This window comes from Bombina bombina, chromosome 3 (genome assembly GCF_027579735.1).
Source record: "Bombina bombina isolate aBomBom1 chromosome 3, aBomBom1.pri, whole genome shotgun sequence".
In the NCBI taxonomy this organism is placed as follows: Eukaryota; Metazoa; Chordata; class Amphibia; order Anura; family Bombinatoridae; genus Bombina; species Bombina bombina.
The window spans coordinates 1,167,079,018-1,167,101,190 of record NC_069501.1 but is presented as its reverse complement, the minus strand read 5'-3'; the positions used below and the strand labels follow the sequence as shown (position 1 = coordinate 1,167,101,190).

At 37.7% G+C, this 22,173-nt stretch overlaps 1 protein-coding gene across 1 annotated transcript in view; it reads left to right on the top strand.

The window, feature by feature from the left end:
* CFAP300 (cilia and flagella associated protein 300) overlaps positions 1–22,173 on the top strand; it is a 209,186-nt gene that overhangs the window by 81,592 nt on the left and 105,421 nt on the right. The window contains exons 4-5 of the mRNA XM_053708586.1: positions 13,747–13,913; positions 19,126–19,298. Of these exons, the coding sequence (XP_053564561.1) occupies positions 13,747–13,913; positions 19,126–19,298 (340 nt within the window). The remainder of the gene's footprint in view (positions 1–13,746; positions 13,914–19,125; positions 19,299–22,173) is intronic.

Sequence of the window (22,173 nt, the reverse complement as noted above, 5' to 3'; positions counted from 1 at the left end):
GGGATCCAGGAGCAGTCCTGATAGATGCTCTGACAGCACCTTGGGACTTCAGGATGGCTTACGTGTTTCCACCCTTCCCGTTGCTTCCGCGATTGATTGCCAGAATCAAACAAGAGAGAGCATCAGTGATTCTAATAGCACCTGCGTGGCCACGCAGGACTTGGTATGCAGACCTGGTGGACATGTCATCCTGTCCACCTTGGTCTCTACCTCTGAAACAGGACCTTCTGATACAGGGTCCCTTCAAACATCAAAATCTAACTTCTCTGAAGCTGACTGCTTGGAAATTGAACGCTTGATTTTATCAAGACGTGGGTTTTCTGAGTCAGTTATTGATACCTTAATACAGGCTAGGAAACCTGTTACCAGAAAGATTTACCATAAGATATGGCGTAAATACCTATATTGGTGTGAATCCAAAGGTTACTCTTGGAGTAAGGTTAGGATTCCTAGGATATTGTCTTTTCTACAAGAAGGTTTAGAAAAGGGTTTATCTGCTAGTTCATTAAAGGGACAGATCTCAGCTCTGTCCATTCTGTTACACAAACGTCTGTCAGAAGTTCCTGATGTCCAGGCTTTTTGTCAGGCTTTGACCAGGATTAAGCCTGTGTTTAAAACTGTTGCTCCACCATGGAGTCTAAATCTTGTTCTTAATGTTTTTCAGGGCGTTCCGTTTGAACCCCTTCATTCCATTGATATAAAGTTGTTATCTTGGAAAGTTCTATTTTTAATGGCTATTTCCTCGGCTCGAAGAGTCTCTGAATTATCAGCCTTACATTGTGATTCTCCTTATTTGATTTTTCATTCGGATAAGGTAGTCCTGCGTACTAAACCTGGGTTCTTACCTAAGGTAGTTACTAACAGGAATATCAATCAAGAGATTGTTGTTCCTTCTTTATGCCCAAATCCTTCTTCAAAGAAGGAACGTCTACTGCACAACCTGGATGTAGTCCGTGCTCTAAAATTTTACTTACAGGCAACTAAGGAATTTCGACAAACGTCTTCTCTGTTTGTCATTTACTCTGGGCAGAGGAGAGGTCAAAAAGCTTCCGCTACCTCTCTTTCTTTTTGGCTTCGTAGCATAATTCGTTTAGCTTATGAGACTGCTGGACAGCAGCCTCCTGAAAGAATTACAGCTCATTCTACTAGAGCTGTGGCTTCCACTTGGGCCTTCAAGAATGAGGCCTCTGTTGAACAGATTTGCAAGGCTGCAACTTGGTCTTCGCTTCATACTTTTTCCAAATTTTACAAATTTGACACTTTTGCTTCATCGGAGGCTATTTTTGGGAGATAGGTTCTTCAGGCAGTGGTTCCTTCTGTATAAAGAGCCTGCCTATCCCTCCCGTCATCCGTGTACTTTTGCTTTGGTATTGGTATCCCAGAAGTAATGATGACCCGTGGACTGATCACACTTAACAGAAGAAAACATAATTTATGCTTACCTGATAAATTCCTTTCTTCTGTAGTGTGATCAGTCCACGGCCCGCCCTGTTTTTAAGGCAGGTAAATATTTTTTAATTTATACTCCAGTCACCACTTCACCCTTGGCTTTTCCTTTCTCGTTGGTCCTTGGTCGAATGACTGGGAGTGACGTAGAGGGGAGGAGCTATATGCAGCTCTGCTGGGTGAATCCTCTTGCACTTCCTGTTGGGGAGGAGTAATATCCCAGAAGTAATGATGACCCGTGGACTGATCACACTACAGAAGAAAGGAATTTATCAGGTAAGCATAAATTATGTTTTCTTACTACCTTTACTCCTTTTTCTTGGTATCCTTTGTTGAAAAGCATGATGGTAAGTTCAGGAGTGTGCACGTGTCTGCAGTACTATAAGGCAGCAGCAGGTTTTCAACAATGCTATACATTAGCAACAGCACTAGATGGCAGCAGTATTTCCTGTCATGTAGTGTTCCAGACATGTGCACGCCACCTATCTAGATATCTCTTCAACAAAGAATAACTATAGTACAAAGCAAATGTGATAATAGAAGTAAATTGGAAACTTTTTTTTAAATTGTATTCTCATTCTGAATCATGATAGAAAATGTTTGGGTTTCCTGTCCCTTTTAAAGCGATAAGAAAGTCAAAAGTAAACTTGCATGATTCAGCCAGAGAATGTCATTTTAAGACACATTTAAATTAATTTCTATTTTCAAATTGACTTTGTTCTATTGGTATCCTTTGTTGAAAAGGAATATATCCTGCATTACTGGGAACCAGCTGGTGATTGGTGGCTACACAAATTTGTCTCTTGTTATTGGCTCGCTATATGTGTTCAGTTAACTCCCAGTAGTTCATTACTGCTCCTTCTGCAAATGATACCAAGAGAATGAAGCAAATTTGTCAATAGAAGTAAATTGGTAAGTTGTTTAAAAGTGTATGCTCTGTCTGAATCATGAAAGAAATCATTTTGTTTTTATGTCTCTTTTAATATAATGTAAACAGTTAATAAAGAGTTTGTCGCATTATTCAACTTTGTATTTGACAAATTGCTCTGAGGTTAATTACATAATCAAGGAGGCAAATTTTTCTTAAAATAATGTTGCGCTATATTACCAAAGTGAAATAGTTTTATTAAAGGGATGTTAAATCGGCCACAGCAAAAGAGATAAGATTTGCAATACTAAAGAAGGTTTTTAAGAAGTGTCTGCCTGGCCTGCAAAAAAAATTGCTAATAAAATTACACTTTTAATTGGCTGAAAAACATGCATTTTATTTGCTAATATGTTGCAAAACAGTGATTCATTTCTCAAGCATATATGAATAACGTGATTTTAAAGGGACAGTAAAGTTAAAATTAAACTTTAATGATTCAGATAGGGCATGTTATTTTAAACAACTTTCCAATTTACTTTTATCATCAAATTTGCTTTGTTCTCTTGGTATTCTTTGTTGAAAGCTAAACCTAGGTAGGCTCATATGCTAATTTCTAAGCCCTTGAAGGCCACCTCTTGTTTCTGTGTTTTTTGACAGTTTTTCACAGCTAGAGGGCTTTAGTTCATGTGTGTCATATAGATAGCATTGTGCTCACTCTCGTGGAGTTATTTGAGTCAGCACGGATTGGCTAAAATGCATGTCTGTCAAAAGAACTGAAATAAGGGGGCAATCTGCAGAGGCTTAAATAAAAGGTGTTCACAGAGGTAAAAAAAAAGTGTATTAATATAACAGTGCTAGTTATGCAAAATTGGGGATTGGGTAATAAAGGGATTATCTATCTTTCTAAACCATTACATCTTTGGTGTTAACTGTTCCTTTAATATAATTTCTTTCTAATGGCAGCGAGAGTCCACAAAGTCATTCATTACTGATTGGAATTCAACACCTAGCCACCAGGAGGAGGCAAAGAGACCCCAGTTAAAAAGGCTTGGATATCCCTCCCACTTCCCCTATCCTTCCAGTAATTATTTGCTTCCTCTTCTAGGAGGCAGGCAGAGAGTGATTGATGTTTTTGACTCAGCTGAGGCTTCCTTTGTGCCTTAAAGGGACAGTACACTGTAAAATTGTTTTTCCATAAATGTATTTTAAATGACTTGTTATACCAACTGCAGAGTATAAAATATTTGAGAAATTGCATTTTCGGGTTTATTTGTTTATCTGAAGTAGCTGATTTTGTGCTTTGAAACCACAGCCTATTACAATGGGTTGAGCTTCAGGTAATATCAGAGCTCATTATGTTATCACTTTTATGTACACAGACTTGCTTCCTTATCTTATATTTGTCTGGAACACCAAAGCTCAATACATAGAGAGAACAATGGAAAATGATCATTTTATTACTTAACTATCCTGCCCCCCACTGTGAGTTTAATTCCTTCTGCTGATTGTGTTTACTTAGGCTTGTCAATAGCGTATACGCCAGTATCAAAACTTTCAGTATAGGTTGGGAAACCACAGGCTAAATCAGCTATTTCAAATGCCGAAATATGAGTAAAGGAGCTACTTGCAACCAATTTAATACACTCTGGCAGGTAAAAAGGATCATTGGGAATAATTTAAAGGGGAGAAAGTTTTTGGGTGAACTGTCCCTTTAAGTTTAGGATTGCCTTCCTTTGTGCCTTCAGTTTAGGATTGCTTTCCTTTGTGCCTTCAGTTTAGGATTGCCTTCCTTTGTGCCTTCAGTTTAGGATTGCCTTCCTTTGTGCCTTCAGTTTAGGATTGCCTTCCTTTGTGCCTTCAGTTTAGGATTGCCTTCCTTTGTGCCTTCAGTTTAGGATTGCCTTCCTTTGTGCCTTCAGTTTAGGATTGCCTTCCTTTGTGCCTTCAGTTTAGGATTGCCTTCCTTTGTGCCTTCAGTTTAGGATTGCCTTCCTTTGTGCCTTCAGTTTAGGATTGCCTTCCTTTGTGCCTTCAGTTTAGGATTGCCTTCCTTTGTGCCTTCAGTTTACCATCAGTAATGAATGACTTTGTGGACCCTCACTGCCATTAGAAAGAAAACAAAACGTATGCTTACCTGATAAATTCTTTTCTTTCTTGGCAGTGAGAGTCTACAAACCCGCCCTGATAGTTGTTTTGGCGGCAGTTTGTTTTTCTTCCGGCACCTCTGTACCCCTTTTGTCTATCTTCACTTTTCCTTATCCTCGGCTTGAATTATTGAGAGGGTAGGGGAAGTGGGAGGGTTATTTTGAAATTAAATACATAGATCATTTTTATTTATTTATTAAATGTATTTGATTAGTTTATAGTACAAAAGTGATGGAATCACAGGCTTGTGATATTCAATAAATTGGTCAATGTATTTTAATTTATTTTACACCCATATAATTTTAAGACTGAAAGGAGAAAAACTATTGTTACTAGTATAGCCTTTTGTATTCTCCCAAGTTGCACTCTGGTGGTATAAGTCACATTTATCTGTCAACCAGCACGCACGTTCTGCTCCTCCTCTTTAGTATACTGTATTTCAGTTGACTGGTTGTTCACATTGAGAATTCTACTCCACCCTGATGATGAAATTCTCAAGTAAAATGCAATTCGCCCTGAGGTTATACCCTCCCCTATGTGAAACAATAGATAAGGATTATCATTTAAGTTTCACTGTCTGTCATTAAAGTGTCAAAGTTTTACAGGTAAACATTTCAAAGCCTTTTAATTTTCAACATCCAGATAAGAATCCCCCCCTCCGAAGTGTCTGTTCCTTCTTAGAAACATAACTCTTTCCTGTTAATCAATGGCTTTCCTTTTATATCTAAAGATTATATTTTTACACAAAGCAGTATCTTGTATTAAAGGGGCTGAAAATACAATGCTCCTTTAAAGAAAATCTGTTACATCAAAGTAAATGTAAAAAGAAGCAGATTGTGTTTAAAAAAAAAAAAAAAAAGCAAACCACGTACTACTTTTCTTGCAAAATTCTCAGTGTAGCCGCTACGCACAAAAAACGAAGACAGCTGCCATAAAACTTTATACTTTGTAAAATTTATATAATGTATTTAATTGTTTGCAAACAGCTAATTTACTTTTATTTTGTTATTTGAGAGAGCTGCTTTTGCCTATATAAACCACCACCTATACTGAAAATATGAATAACAAACACCAAGTGGCATTATGATGTAGCTGGGTGAGGACTGTGCAATACTTTTCATTATTATACATTGTTTTTGTTATGTAAAAATGTTACTTAAAGGGACATTAAACCCAATTTTTTTTCTTTCATGATTCAGATAGAGTATACCATTTTAAACAACTTTCTAATTTACTTCTATTGTCTAATTTGCTTCATTCTCTTGATATTCTTTCCTAAAAAGCATATCTAGATAGGCTCAGTAGCTTCTGATTGGTGGCTGCACATAGATGCCTCGTGTGATTGGCTCACCAATGTGCATTGCTATTTCTTTAACCAAGGATATCTAAAGATTGCAGCAAATTAGATAATGGAAGTGAATTGGAATGTTGTTTAAAATTGTATTCTCTATCTGAATCATGAAAGAAAAATTTGGAGTTTAGTGGCCCTTTAAGATATCCAAAGCACACATTATTTGCTTCATTTAAAATAAACTGATTTAAATATAAACCGTGCAACAAACATTGAAAACATTCAAGGCTAGATTACAAGTGGAGCGCTCTTTTAAAGTGCGCCTGTAAAGGGCCAAATTTGCCCGTTTACAGGGGTACGTTATTTAATAAGCCATTACAAGTGGCTGGTTAATGCTCCCGCTATCTAGTGGGAGCACTTTGCGCTTACTTTGATTAAAAAAATGTCCCCCAATTGCCCCATCTTTATTTTTTTTTAAATAATGGCACAAAGCAGTTATAAGGGGATAAAATGAGGGGTTGTGGGGTGTTAGAAAAATACGGCACTGAGAAGTGCTTTTACATTGAAGTCTATGGGGACTGTGTTTTTACTTGAAAAATATATTTATATGCTTATATATACATATATATTTATGTGTTAATATGTATATACACATAAAAACACATCATATATATTTACATATTCATATAGATATGTATTTTTAATTTGCTGCCCAACGCTGTGCGACATATCCGCTGCGCTAGGTTATTTGTTGCGTCTCACTGCATGAGAATGAGGCTCCCATTGGGGCCTACTGGAGCACAAAGTTTGCAGGCAATGCGTAATCTAGCCCTTTTATTTGCCAACTTTAGACCTGTGATTGGTAGTTACACACATATGCCTCTTGTAATTGGCAAATCAGATGTGTTTAGCTAGCTCCCAGTAGTGCATTGCTGCTCTGTCTTTATCCCCTTTGCAGGAATAAACACATAGTTCTATGCAAGCAGTAGTATGATAATAAAGTGCTCTAACACAAAATGGCATTTTCTTTATTGCACTTTTTTGTTCCTTTAAAGTTTCTGAGGATTAAACCAATATTGACTGATAAATGTACAATGTGTTTGTGTCATAAACTTCTGAACTTAGCTGACATTAGTTAGTGGGCAGAAAATAGGAGAGTTTCCATTTCAGAGAGGAAGCTATTAACGTATTTTAACATATGTAGAGTAAACTGATTTAACCAACAGATTTTTAGTGCTTTGGACTGAATTGCTAATGATTTAAGACCATCTAAATATACAACTCAAACGGTAACCTTTTTTGGTCACTTAAAGAGACTGTAAACTCAAAGCTCAATTCCCAATAAAATGATTCATTTTGCCCAGTTTAAAAAACAACAACTTTGCAATGTACTTTTAGTATTTTACCTGCTTTTAACACAGAAAATCTAGAGTAAATCCTGCAACATTTTATACAGCGATAGCATGATCATTGCAGGAGCACATTTATATCCATTTATAATTGGCCACAACAATGGCTATAGGATAAACATTTGAAAGGGGCTTTTCCATGAATATGTCACTGAACTAAGAAATAATGTAAATGTAAATTGTATAGGAAACATTTATTTTTATGTCTCTTTTTAAAGGGATATGAAACCCAAACATTTTCTTTCTTTGCTAAGATATGAAGAGTCCACAACGTCATCAATTACTGGTGGGAATATCACTCCTGGCCAGCAGGAGAAGGCAAAGAGCACCACAGCAAAACTGTTAAGTGTCACTCCCCTACCCGTAATTCCCAGTCATTCTATTTGCCTCTGTCAATGGAGGAGGTGAAGTTTTAGTGTCGGAAGAAAATTGGATTTCTTTCGCTACAAGCAAGATTTTTGGGTCTAGCCGTAGTCCACTTTAATCTCTTCAGTAGGGTAGTGCTGGCTTTAAAGCAGTTAAAAACTTGTGAGGTAGGCCTTGCTCTGTTTTCCTAACATATTTGCTGCTGTAGGTTTACACTGTTCTTTCTTTTTCTACGGGTCTCTGTGAGGAGTATGTGTCCTCTCACACCTTGTGAGCTGTCGTCCTGCCTGACAGCTAGATTGCAGGTAAGTGCCTTTTTGTCTTCTAGGTATGGAGATGAGCACTTAAGAAAATAGCAAAATAAGCTGCAATTTTATTGGGACACAATCCTTTGGGAAGGATTTTATTTGGCATTGGCAGTCACTTATTATATGTGTGAGACTTAAGGGGTTAATTCCTTATAGTGTGGGAATTATCCCCAGAGGCTGTGGTTTTAGTTCTTTTTTATGTAGGAGTTTTCCATTTGTATGTGTATATGTGTAACTGTCTTGGGGGCAAGATCGTTATTTAACAAGCTATCGCATGTAGCACTACGTGAAAGCTCTGTTCTCTGCTGTGCATTTATTCCACTAAACAAGAAGCTAGTGGAGCAGCCGTAGAGCGCAACAAGTATTTAGAACTAATAATCTAGTGGTCTCAGATTTGTCCTTTGAGCTAGTATTTTTTAAGTTATAGAGCAGCCGTAGAGCTTCTACCTGTCATTTTTGCTAATTGATCGGCTGCTGTGAGAATGAAGCACGCTTTTAGCTAACTGCGCATTTAATTTCTCTGTTGATCATGTGACCCTTCTTCTCTGGCTGAGAAAGAAGCAACGCCATTTTTTATTTTTATCCGACTCTCAGGGTTACGAATATCGTAACGGATTGCTTTGTGGTCTAAAGCTGCAGGATGGAAATAGTAAGTCTTTGTTTGCAGTTAGGTTTCAGTTTATTCATTGTTAAGTACAACTAAATAAACGATCTTGACAAATCCTTAAAGTGAAAGTGCATCTTTTATTTCTGTCTCTAATTTAGGACCTAGGAAATAAAAACAAGTGGTTTGGGGCATTTTTATCATGGATTAGAGCAGGGGTCTGTTCCTATGTATATATGCTTATCATGTCTTGAGGTGCTAATTGTTTTCTATTCAATTTTGTCCCTCAGTTTTAGAAAGATAAACTTTTTTGTTTTTGAGCCTCATGTCTCTTAGGATGATGCTGTTCAGGCATTGCCACAGTTTTCTAATCAAACAACCCAAGCCTCTATGGCTACACATATAGTGCCCTGCAGTTCCTCTCAGCCTCCTGGGGGAGTTTATTTGCCTGCAGAAATTGCTGCTCAGGTATCTTCTGGGTTATCTGTGCCATTATCTGCTTTTCCTAAGCTAAAGGGAAAACGCAAGAGGAAATTTAGAGATTCAGATAGCAAGGTTACTGCTACACAGGTTGTCATTCCTCATAAGTCAGATTAGGAGGATATGTCGGTAGCCTCTGAGGGTGAAATCTCAGATTCGGACAGTATAATTCCTTCATCTGATGCTGAAGTAGTAATCTTCAGATTTAAGCTTGAACACCTTCATGTATTGTTAAAGGGGGTTTTGGCTACTTTGGACGACTCAGATACTCCTGTCGTTGTCAACCCTATGAAATCTAGTAAACTTTATAAATACTATGATGTTCCTTCCACTGCAGAAGTGTTTCCTGTTGTGCAACGGAGAGTATTTCACAGGAATGGGAGAAGCCGGGGATGCCTTTTTTCCCCGTCTCCTGTCTTTAAAAATATGTTTTCTGTCGCTAACTTCATTTAAGATTCATGGCGCATGGTGCCTAAAGTAGAAAGGGTAATTTCTACTCTGGCTAACATAATTTTTATCCCTATTGAGGATAGCTACTCTTTATAGTGTCTAATGGACAAAAAGCTGGAGGCTTATTTTAAATATTCAATGGCAATCTGCTGTTTCTGTTGCCTCTGTGTCAAGTGCGACATCCTATTGGTGCAACGCCTGGTCTGATTCAATTTTGGTAGAGACTCCTTTGGAGGAGATCCAAGACAGATTTAAGGCTCTCAAGCTAGCCAATTTCGTTATTTCTGATGCTACCTTGCAAGTTATTTAACTGGGAGAGAAGATATCTGGCTTCGTTGTGCTAGCCCGCAGAGCTTTGTGAATAAAGTCTTGGTCAGCTGATGTTACTGGCAGAAATACTTTCTGATATTACAGGTGGAAAAGGGTCTTTTCTACCGCAAGAAAAGAAGAACAAATCTAAGGGATGTCAAAGTTATTTTCGATCCTTTCGTAACTTCAAAGGAAAGTTTTCCTATCCTCCTTGGAAATCCAATCAGTCTTGGAGCAAGGGGAAGCTATTGAAGATACCCGTAGCTGAGTCTAGGTCAACATGAAGGGCCTGTCCTCGGTCACATAGTACCTTTGGGTTACTAAATTGATTTCAAATCTTTCCTTCCCAGGGAGAGATATCACCTCTTAAGATTATCTGCAGTTCAGGTACTATGAGAGGCTTTCTTGATCTGCGTTCAGGATTTTCTTTCCTGGGAGTGATTGTTCCAGTTCCAGTAAGGGAACAGGGCTTAGGATTCCATTCAAATCTGTTTGTGGTTCCAAAACCTTTCTAGACCTAAAGGTCTCATTAAGTTTCTCAGAGTAGTGTCCTTCAAAATGGAATCTATTCATTCCATTCTTCTTTTGGTCCAAGAGGGCCAGTTCATGACAACCATAGACCTGATGGACGTGTATATTCATGTTCCCAGCCAGCCAGGGATCATCACAAGTTCTGAGATTCGCCTTTCTAGACAAACATTTTAAGTTTGTGGTACTTCCGTTTGACCTTGCTATAGCTCCCAGAATCTTCTCAAAGGTTCTGGGGGCTCTTTTGGCAGTGATCAGGTCTCAGGGAATTGCAGTGGCGCTCTTCCTAGACGTCATATTGGCTCAGGTGACATCTTTTCAACAAGCAAACTCTCATACAGAGATCTTTTTGTCTTTTTTTACGTTCCCACGGTTGGAAATGGAATCTGGAAAGAGTTCCCTTGTTCCAGCTACAGGGGTAGTTTTTTTAGGTACCATAATAGATTCCCTATCTCTGAAAAGATTTCTGACAGAGGTCTGGAAATCCATTAGTCTTTCTTCTTGCCTCTTTCTGCAGTCTACTGTTCGGCCATCGGTGGCTCAATGTATGGGGGTAATTGGTCTGATGGTCACTTCCATGACCATTTGCTTTGCTCGATTCCATTTGAGAGCTCTGCAGTTATGCATGCTCAGTCAATGGAACGGGGACCATTCGGATCTGTCCCAGGGAATACATTTAGATCAGTCAACAAGAGACTCTTTTCCGTGGTGGTTTCCTCAGGAGCATCGATCTCAGGGCACATGCTTCCGGAGACCTTTCTGGGTGATTGTGACCATGGACGCCAGCCTGCTGGGCTGGGGAGCAGTCTGGGACTTGTTTAAGGCGTAGGGACTATGGACTTGGGAGGAGTCTACTCTCCCCATAAATATCTTGGAGTTGAGAGCAATTTACAATGCTCTGATGGCTTGGCCTCGGTTTTCCTTAGCCCGGTTTATCAGGTTCCAGTCGGACAATATCACCTCAGTGGTTTACATCAACCACAAGGGAGGAACTCAGAGTTCCTTAGCCATAAAGGTGGTGGCTCGGATTGTTCAGTGGGCGGAAGCTCACAATTGCTGTCTACTTGCCATCCACATTCCAGGCGTGGACAGCTGGGAAACGGACTTCCTAAGCAGACAGACATTTTATCCCGGGGAGTGGGTTCTATATCCTGAGGTGTTATCCAGGTTAGCCCTCAAATGGGGGGTGCCAAAGTTGGATCTGATGGCGTCTCGGCAGAAAGCAAAGCTTCCAAGGTACGGTTCAAGGTCAAGAGATCCGCAGGCTGCCCTGATAGATGCTATGGTGGTTCCTTGGGATTTCAGTCTGGCATATCTGTTTCCTCTGTTTGCTCTCCTTCCACAAGTCATTGCTCGTATCAAACAGGAGAGAGCACTGGTAATTCTAATAACTCCTGTATGGCCTGAGGAAGGACCTTCTAACTTAGGGTCTATTCTATCATCTGAATCATTTCTCTGAAGCTGACTGCTTAGAGATTGAATGATTAGTTCTTTTTAAGCGTGTTTTTTCTGAGTCGTTATTGAGACCATGATTCAGGCTCACAAGCCTGTTACTAGAACGATTTACCATAAGGTATGGCGTAAATACCTTTATGCATGTGAATCCAAGGCTACTCTTGGAGTAGGGTCAGGATTCCTAGGATTTTGTCCTTCATCTAGGAAGGTCTAAAGAAGGGATTGTCAGTCAGTTCTGTGAAGGGTCAGATTTCTGCATGATCTATTTTGTTATACAAGCAACTGTCAGATGCGCCAGAAGTTCAATCCTTTTGTCAGGCCCTGGTCAGAATCAGGCCTGTGTTTAAGTCTGTTGCTCCTCCTTGGAGCCTTTACCTTGTTCTTAAAGTTTTGCAGCTGGCTCTGTTTGAGCCATTGCATTCCATAGATATTAAGTTGTATCTTGGAAGGTTTTGTTTCTTATTGTTCTCTCTTCTATTCGAGAGAGTCTCAGAACTCTCAGCTTTGCAGTGTGATTCACCTTACCTTATCTTTCATGCAGATAAGGCGGTTCTTCGTACTAAGTTGGGTTTTCTACCTAGCCTGGTTTTGAATAGATCAGGATATTGTTGTTCCTTCTCTATGTCCTACTCCTTTCGTCTCATAAGGAACGATTGTTGCACAACTTGGATGTTGTGCGGGCTCTAAAATTCTACCTACAGGCGACTAAGGATTTTCGCCAGTCCTCTGCCCTGTTTGTTTGTTTCTCTGCAAAACATAAAGGTCACAAAGCTACTGCTACTTCTCTTTCTCTCTGGTTGAGAAGTATAATTTGTTTTGCTTATGTGACTGCTGGTCAGCAGCCTCCTGGGAGAATTACAACTCATTCCACGAGGGCTGTCTCCTCTTCTTGGGTTTTCACAAATGAAGCTTCTGTGGAACAGATTTGCAAGGCTGCAACTTGGTCCTCTCTGTATACTTTTTTTAAACTTTTCATATTTGATACTTTTGGGAGAAAGGTTCTTCAAGTGGTGATGCCTTCTGTTTAGGTCTGCCTGTCTTGTTCTCCCTCCCTAGTCATCTGTGTCCTCTAGCTTGAGTATTAGTTCCCAGTAGTAATTGATGACGCCGTGGACTCTCCATATCTTAGGAAAGAAAACAAAATTTATGCTTACCTGATAAATTTATTTCTGGATATAGAGAGTCCACGACCCCACCCTTCATTTAAGACAGTTATTTTTGACTAAATCTCAGGCACCTCTACACCTTTGTGTTATTCCTTTTTTCCATTTTCCTTTCGGTCGAATGACTGGGGATTATGGGTAAGGGAGTGACACTTAACAGCTTTGCTGTGGTGCTCTTTGGCTCCTCCTGCTGGCCAGGTGTGATATTCCCACTAGTAATTGATGATGTCGTGGACTCCATATCCGGAAATAAATAAATTTATCAGGTAAGCATGCATTTTGTTTTTGTGATTCAGACAGAGCAAACCATTTAAAAAAGGTTTCCAATGTACTTCTATTATTCATTTTCTTTGTTCCCATGATATTATGTGTTAAAGAGATACCTAGGTAGATATATGGAGCACTACAAGGCAGGGAATTGTGCTGCCATCTAGTGCTCTTGCAAATGGATAACATTCTTGCAAAACTGATGCCATATAGTGCTCCGGAAATGACCCTGCTCCTAAGAATATGCCCCTGCTATTTAATAAAAGATACCAAGAGAACGAAGAACAATTGATAATAGAAGTAAATTAGAATGTTGATTAAAATCACGTTCTACCTGAATCATGAAATAAAATTTGGGGTTTCATATCCCTTTGAGCTAATTATACACAGAAATATATGTCAAGGGGTAGCATTAATGTACATTTACATTTTATTTGTATAAAGTCTTAAAGAGTTATCTGTCAGCGTTCCTTTCACATAGAATATTCTTTTTTTTTTGTATGAGATCTAGTCTCTGTGATTATAGTGATGTTTTGTATTGGGTTAATCTTTGACAACATATGTTTTGTTTCCAGTTGAAATGTCTTTAAAATCTGAAAGCTTTTTACATGTTTGAAGAGCCACACCCTCCCTGAACTAATTATGATCTTATTGTAGGGAGCAAGGTCAAGCAAGTTGAAGCAAAAGAAATCCCATGCACTCTGCTGTCAATGTCAGTGTTTGACTGTCTGTACACTGAAGGGATTGTACGACAGAGCGGCCATATTGTAAAATGCCTAGATGAAAACCTAGGTGATTTTACTATTTCAGATGAACTTAGAAAGGTAAATGTGTCATAACTAAATGTTATATTCAAGTATAGCACTGAGTTCACTGCATTTTGTTATATCATATTTATAATGTATATATTCACATACTGTAAGTGTTTGCTATTAAATATAAAGTAACATAAAAGTCTTGATCCAGACAGAACATGCAATTTTAAAAGATTTTTCAATTGATTTTCTCTTATCAAATTTACTTTGTTCTTTTCGTATCTGTTGTTAAAAATAACATATCTATGTGCATCAGGAGAATCCATGCTCTAGTGGGACCTAGCTGGTGATTGGTGGCTACTAGGGTTGGGCCAATGTGTTTATATTAGAATTTGAATGTTAGAACGAATGTTATTGTAGAAATTTCGAACAAATATTCTTAAAAATTCTATAATCAAATGTTATTTACAGTTTTCCAATGTCACTTTCGAATTCAAATGTTTATAATTTGATTGAATGTCCACATTCGATTTAACAAATACTATTCAAAAGTTCAATAGTTCATGTGGTAGGGAATTTAGTAAATTGATACATAATAGATACAAATATATCAATTTGAATTTTGCATAATTTGAATATTACATTTAAAGAAAAGCATTAGAAATACTATTACAAATATATAAATTTGAATGTTTAGAATTCAAATATTACATAATTTAAATTGAAGTTTTAGAAAATTTAAATCTGATATTACATTTAAAGAAAGCATTAGAAATACTATTGCATTAAACGAATGTTAGAATGTTGTACAAACATTTGAAATTCGAAACGAACGAACGAAAATTTGTTTCATTTTTTTTAATGTTGCGAAACATTCGCCCATCCCTAGTGGCTACACATGCCTCTTATCATTGATTCACCATGTGTGTTCACCTAGGTCCCTTTAGTGCATTATTTTGCTCTAGAGCATAGCTACATGTTTAAAGGGACACTCAAGTCAAAATAAACTTTTATGATTCACATAGAACATTCAGTTTTAAGACACTTTCCAATTTACTTTCATTATCAAATTTTGCACAATCTTTTTATATACACACTTTCTGGGGAACAAGATCCTACTGAGCATGTGCACAAGCTCACAGGGTATACGTATACTAGTCTGTGATTGGCTGATCTCTGTCACATGAAACAGGGGGCCGGAAAATGGGATGAAAAAATTACTGCTTATTTGAAATTCAGTCTAGGTCTTATTGCCTTGTCTTTTTTTTATGCACTTGTTAATTATGTTATTATTGGTCCTTTTATCCACTTTACAAGGGTTATATATATATATATATATATATATATATATATATATATATATATATATATAAAGAACAATGTAGAAGAAGGGCACTCTCAGGGTTTGTATAGAGACAAATATTTTCTTTATTCCTAGAATATTAATACATGGTCAACGTTTCGGCCCTCAGTTGGGCCTTCATCAGGACAGGTATTATCTTTAAACTGCCGAGTGGCAGTAGTCATAGATCCAAACAAGCTCTATACAAACCCTGAGAGTGCCCTTCTTCTACATTGTTCTTTAACTATCTCTTATAAGGATTGCACCCAGGTTGTGGCTGCTCCACCTGGTTGGAGTGCTGGGCTATACGCTATTTTGACTTTTGATATATATATATATATATATATATATATATATATATATATATATATATATATATATATATAGGCAAAATACAGACCGCACTCCAGTCTCCACGGCTCTGACCCCGGGTGTACCAAACAGGCATACACAATAAGGAAATAAAGAGCACTCCACGGGACTTGTACCTAAACACACTTTACTATTGTAAACGTTTTCTGACACACTGTCCGTCCTCAGACAAATACATGCCTGAGGACGGACAGTGTGTCCGAAAACGTTTACAATAGTAAAGTGTGTTTAGGTACAAGTCCCGCGGAGTGCTCTTTATTTCCTTATTATATATATATACTGTATATATTGCAACATACAATGATATAACACATTTTACTTGTTCCTTTAATGCCAGAATTCCCAGCCAAACATTTAAAAACACATTCATTACAAATTTAAAGGGCCGTTATGGTGATTCAATAACATGCTTTTATTTGTTAGGACATGTCATTTTATCACTAGTGACTCTGCAAAGCTATGTGTTTATCCCCTGCAGAGATAAAATATTTTTTATAAATGAATAACTTCAAAAGTACTCAAGCAATTTACTTAGCATTTCATTAATGAGAGTGCCAGCTAAACTGCCAAGCTTCAGAGCAATTTGTTCACGCAATCTAAAATTACAAGCGCCTGAAAAACAGTCCATGACCTTAAAGGGACAGTAAACCCAAAATTGTATTATTTGGATATTGCCTACAGTTTTAAACAACTTTCCAAATGAATTCTATTATCAAATGTGTTTCGTTATCTTGGTATCCTTTGCTGAAGGAGCAGTAATGCACTACTGGGAGCTAGCTGAACATATCTAATCAGCCAATGGCAAGGCACAAATGTGTGTAGCCACCTTGTTCCCACTAGTGTAGGATATTTACATATTATTTTTCAACAAAGGATGCCAAGAGAATAAAATACATTTGAAAACAGAGGTGAATTTTAAAGTGTCTTAAAATGACATGCTCTGTCTGAATCATACAAAGTTAATTTTGAATTTCCTATTCCGTTAAATTATTGCTGCTCTGCCAGTCACCTATAATGAATCTTTTAAATAGGAGCAGTTTATCAGCCGCACGCGTTTTGTCAAGTGTAACTCATCTTCCTTAGTTATTGGCAAAAATTGTCACTATATTAAAGTGCATGTAAAGTCAACCAAACATCTCTACATCAAAGTATATAATGGCACAAATAAACCCTAGTCTCATTCATCATATTTTCGCAATATGTAAATTAAAGTAAATATATCTAATTTTACTAACAATTATTACCGCTGATTCCTCCGCCTGCATTTTTGGTCCCACTCTTCATTTTTGATTGACACTTCTCTGTCTGCTTGTTATTTTCTTCCCTGGGGCGTCAGGATCGTTGTTCGTCACGTCACTTTGTTTACATGCGCATGCGTGAGCTACCCAATGACGTCGCATACTTCATGGACTATACGGACGGCGATTAAACGCATGCGCAATGTGAACTGAGGAGCAGTGCTTTACACAGTTTCGGTCGCTATACGCATGCGCGTTTTCTACAGAATTGTTGTATCGCATGCGCAAATGTCGGCCCTGCTCGTGAACGAGCATCAAACAAACGTCACGTTGTAGGCGTGAAATAGTATAATGAGGGATAGGATATCGGGCAGCAAACCAGGAAGAAGACGGTTGGGAGGAGTTGAGTGCTTCCAACGTAGATAAGTAAAACATTGAATACAATTATATTGCTATGTTTTATTTATCTTATATTAATGCGGATTAAGTATTAACAACATTGTGAGCAAGTAGGTTTAATCTGAACTAAAAAAAATTACAATCACTTTAACACAGTAATGTAATGTGAGTGTATGAAACCACAATGATCTGAATGCTAATATGCAGTTCTGTGTGCTGATTGTCATATGCTTAGAATCGTATTTACTTTATGATTTGCATTTATGGAACATACACAGTCTTTGATTGGTTTGTATGCTCTGTTCCTGTGTTTGAGTGAAAATAAATATACAAGCACCAATCAGAAGTTTTGAATGCTCTAAGATAAAAAAGTTAAAGGGACAGTAATTTAAAAAATAAACTTTTGTGTTGCAAATAAAGCACTCCATTTTATAGGGATAGAAAGGTCAAAGTTGAAATATGCATGGGTGCAATATACTTGCATTAACAAAAATGCTTCTAGTAAATTGTATTACTATTTTTAAGCTGCATACGCAAATATTCTGTGAGTGACCCATGCGTCAGAATTCAAACACCACACCTTCTCAGAGAGTTGGCAGTGGCCTGTATTGCACAAATTAACAGTTTACCCAAAAACGTTCTCCCCTTTAATATGTCCCCAACAATCCTTTTTACCCGATGGAGTGTATTACTTTATTTACAAGTAGCTCCTTTACCCTTATTTCGGCATTTGAAATAGTTGATTTGGCCTGTGATATCCCTACCTATACTTAAAGGGACAGTGTACTGTAAATTTGTTTTTCCCTTAATGTGTTTCAATACATTGTTATACCAGTATAGACTGTATGAGAAATTGCATTTTCAAGTTTATTTGTGTACAGTATATGAATTAGTTGATTTTGTGATTTTAAACCAAAATCAAGAGAGATAGGGAGAGGTAATGGTTTTTAATGAAGAAAGAGTTTTTATTAATTAATAATTATATACTTTAATGAAGAATAGCGTTAGATATCTTATACATAATTTTGCACCTTTTTATTGCTTAAAGAGACAGTCTACATGAAATGTTTTTATTGTTTTAAAAGATAGATAATCCCTTTATTACCCATTCTCCAGTTTTGCATAACCAACACGGTTATATTAATACCCTTTTTACCTCTGTGGTGACCTTGTATCTTAGCCTCTGCAGACTGCCCCCTTATTTCAGTTATTTTCACGAACTTGAATTTTAGCTAATTAGCACTGACTTGTGCATAACTCCACGGGAGTGAGCACAATGTTATATTTGTGGCACACATAAACTAGCACTGTGTAGCCGTGAAAAGCTAAAAAAATGCACAGAGATAAGAGGCGGCCTTCAAGAGCCTATGAGCCTACCTAGGTTTAGCCTTCAACAAAGAACATCAAGACAACAAAGCAAATTTAAAGATAAAAGTAAATTAAAATTGCATGCCCTATCTTGATCATGAAAGTTTAATTTTGACTACTGTACCTTTTTAAAGAGAAATTAAACACTAAATACATTTCTAGATAGAATGATGCATTCAAAGAAAAGATTAGTCTGAGAATAACATGTATATTTATTTTTTAAAGTTCCATTAGCTGTTTATATATTGACAAAATAAGTGTAAAGTTTTAGAGCCTGTAATACAATGGGAGCTGCCATGTTGTAATTTAGGTTACCTTCTCTGCTGTGGCCAATTGGAGAATGTTATAAATTGGTCACTAGAGTGTGCAGATAATGGCTGTGTGGAATATAACAGTGCTTTGCACTTCCATTTCTAACAGGAACTGAAAAGCTTACAATTTCAAAACGGAATTACAAGAAAAGAGGACAAAATAAATAATGAGTTTATTGCAGAGTTGTTTTTATATATACGATTTATCATTTTATATTACCATCTCAAAGTGTTTAATGTCCCTTTTTAAGGTTCTTCTTTTGGAAGATTCTGATAACTATGACATATTCAGCTCATCTGACCGAGAAGAGTTCATTTTCCACCTTTTTAAACATCTGTGTCTTGGCGGAGCTCTTTGTCAATTTGAAGATGTGATTGAGCCTTATCTAGATACAACAAAATCTATTTACAAGGACCTTGTGAGGTAAGGGTGAAAAGTATTAGATTTATTTTTGTAGGGCTCATTTTACCATTGGATACTGGGTCCATCTGCATGTTTCCTGGTAAATGTTTGTACACACAGCTAATATTTATAGTATTCTGTATTTTTTTTATCCACATATTTTGCATTTCCAAAATAAATGTTATAGTAAAGTATATAAACTTGAGTTTCTTTCAATCCCAATCGAATAACTTGTGATCTCAAAAAAGAAAAAATATATAGTGTAATATTGCAACAAATGTGATAAATAAGTAAAACTATCGCCAATTATGTACTCACATAAACTTGAACTATCAAAGCTCAAGTAAACGGGTGGTCCTGAGAAATAAGCGGTTAGGCTCAGCTCCCCCACAAAATGAGGGATAAGTTCTTCCTTCCAATAACTTCGTCCTTCCAATGCGATTATAGTGCAAAAAAGAATGGCACACATAGCATAACACTGTATATTCAAAGTGGCTCCAATAAAATGAGAAACCAACAAAGAAAAAGTGGGTAGATTCCACACGAATTTAGTAAAGTCCTGGCTCGAGAACTATGGATATAAATATACCCTATAGTGCACACTGGAGAGAGGGGTGTCTCTCCTCAAAGTGAAATATAATGTTAATAAGACCGGTCAAATGAATGCGGTTTCCCACAAGGATAGTACCTCACACACATAAGCAAGTAGACAATTGTAATTTCTTCGCAGCAGAAAAAGGTGTCTCACCACCTAAACAAGAGTCCACATAGACTTACAGCAAATCCCGGACATTCCGTTCCTCTGTCATGTAGAAATCCACAGGACCAGGCTGTGTGGCAGTGGCGTCTTCGGTCGGCTCCCAAACCAGGTCAGGAGGCGTGTTGCCTACACGCTGACGTCAATACGTCAAGGAACAATCTCGCACACTGCTTCAATCAGAGGGCCAATCCGGGTGGCAGGAGGTGTATCGCTTACATGCGGTTAAGCTGTCAACCTGTTTTGCTGTAGTGTTGTATCACAAGGAGTCCTTCCCAGGTAGATGAGTAGCTGCAAGCTTTATAGGTAAGTTGTAATCCAATATACGATCCGCTCCGGCTACCGCAAGAGGAGCAAACTCAAATGTCATATGCAAAGTGGTGATGGGAGAGTACCAGCGTACCCCTCAGTCCAGGAGCTTATTCATCCCAATGGAGAAGGGACTTAGCAGGGAGCCGTTCCGCTTGTGTCAGGCTATAGAATACCTTACCATAGAGAAAAAGTAGAAAAGCGGACGGCTGGGTATTCATGTAAAGATAAAAGTCCTTTATTCAAAAATAGTTTAAAAACAGATGGTCAATAAGTAGAAGGTTCATAATCAGAGCGCACACATAAGCACCAAGGGATAGGCTTGCTTACGCGTTTCGGCTGTGAGCCGTAATCATAGCATAGGTGAGCCTACTCCAGGTGCAATTTTATACACACATTGATTAAAGTGACGTTAATAAAACAAGGGGGAGTTTAAAATAAAGTCACTCCTCTTAAAGTGCTAATTATATTTAAGGTGCCTGATACTAGCCACGGCCCTGATACAAAGGATATATAAGGCAATGAAAATGAGGTCACGTAACATCAAATGTATAATACATACCAATGTTAAAAGATAATAAACAGATAAACTATAGTACATATGGATATATAATGCATACAAATGATGTAAAATAATGGTGAACAGTTGAACAATAGTACAATATGCACAATGAACTTATATGTGCACCTATAGATATTATTGTCAAAGGAAAAATATATACTTTCAATACTGTTCAGATATAGATATATCATATGGCTGTAGCTATTATACATGCATTAAGAGTATATATTAAGATTAGAATGGTGAGGTGGAATTTAATTAAATAAACTGACAATTTCTAGGGGTCCATAAAGGGTACCTAAATTAATAATGATACATACAGATGATAATGTTAATATTAAGCCGGCCTGTATGGGCTCCTCTTATAGTAGCCATATCCACAGAGGGGTTATTTCCTCATACAGCTGAGGGATATCAGCTCCGATGGATCATACATACTGGCCTTAGTTAAATATATTATCCCATATAGAGGGGAAGGATGAAAATCCAATAAACACCCTATTGTTACAACCTAATAATAATCATGAGATAGAATATACGAAGTGCATACTGATTTATTACACTAAGTACAGTTACTAAGATAATAAGGAAATGTTTGTGTACATATGTGTACATACACATTAAAGTGTGAGCACAGGTACCATCACAAATATTCAAGGGCGAGAGACACTGTGGATCCCCCCACCCAGGATGATCCAACCCCTACTCCCAATAGTTGATGAGATCAAATTCGGAGTTAAGTCCATGGGGGACCCTAGTCTCTAGTTTGAAGATCCACAGCATCTCTCTTTTTCCCAATATTAAATCTCTATCCCCTCCTCTCTTAGGATAGGGGATCATGTCTATAGGTTGCCAGGAGAAGCAAGTAAGATCTTTATTGTGTACTATTGCAAAGTGATTTACCAACGGGGTACTCGCCTTACCAACACGTATAGTAGAGAGATGTTCTCTCATTCTTGATCTAACATCCCTGGTCGTGAGTCCCACATATTGCTTACTGCATCGAGTACACGTGATGCAGTACACAACATATGTAGAGGTACAATTTAGACAAAAGTTAACGTCGTATACCCTCCCTGTAACAGAGGACCTAAAGGTGTCAGATATGATCAAATAGTCACATGCCCCACATCTGGAGCTTCCATATCTGTAGGAGCCTTTACTTGTAAGCCACGAACTAGCCTGAGATAGCGGTTTCTTAAGGACTGTAGGGGACAATATGTTGCCTAGTGTGCGGTTCCTCCGATAGGAGCATCTCACACCTTCCT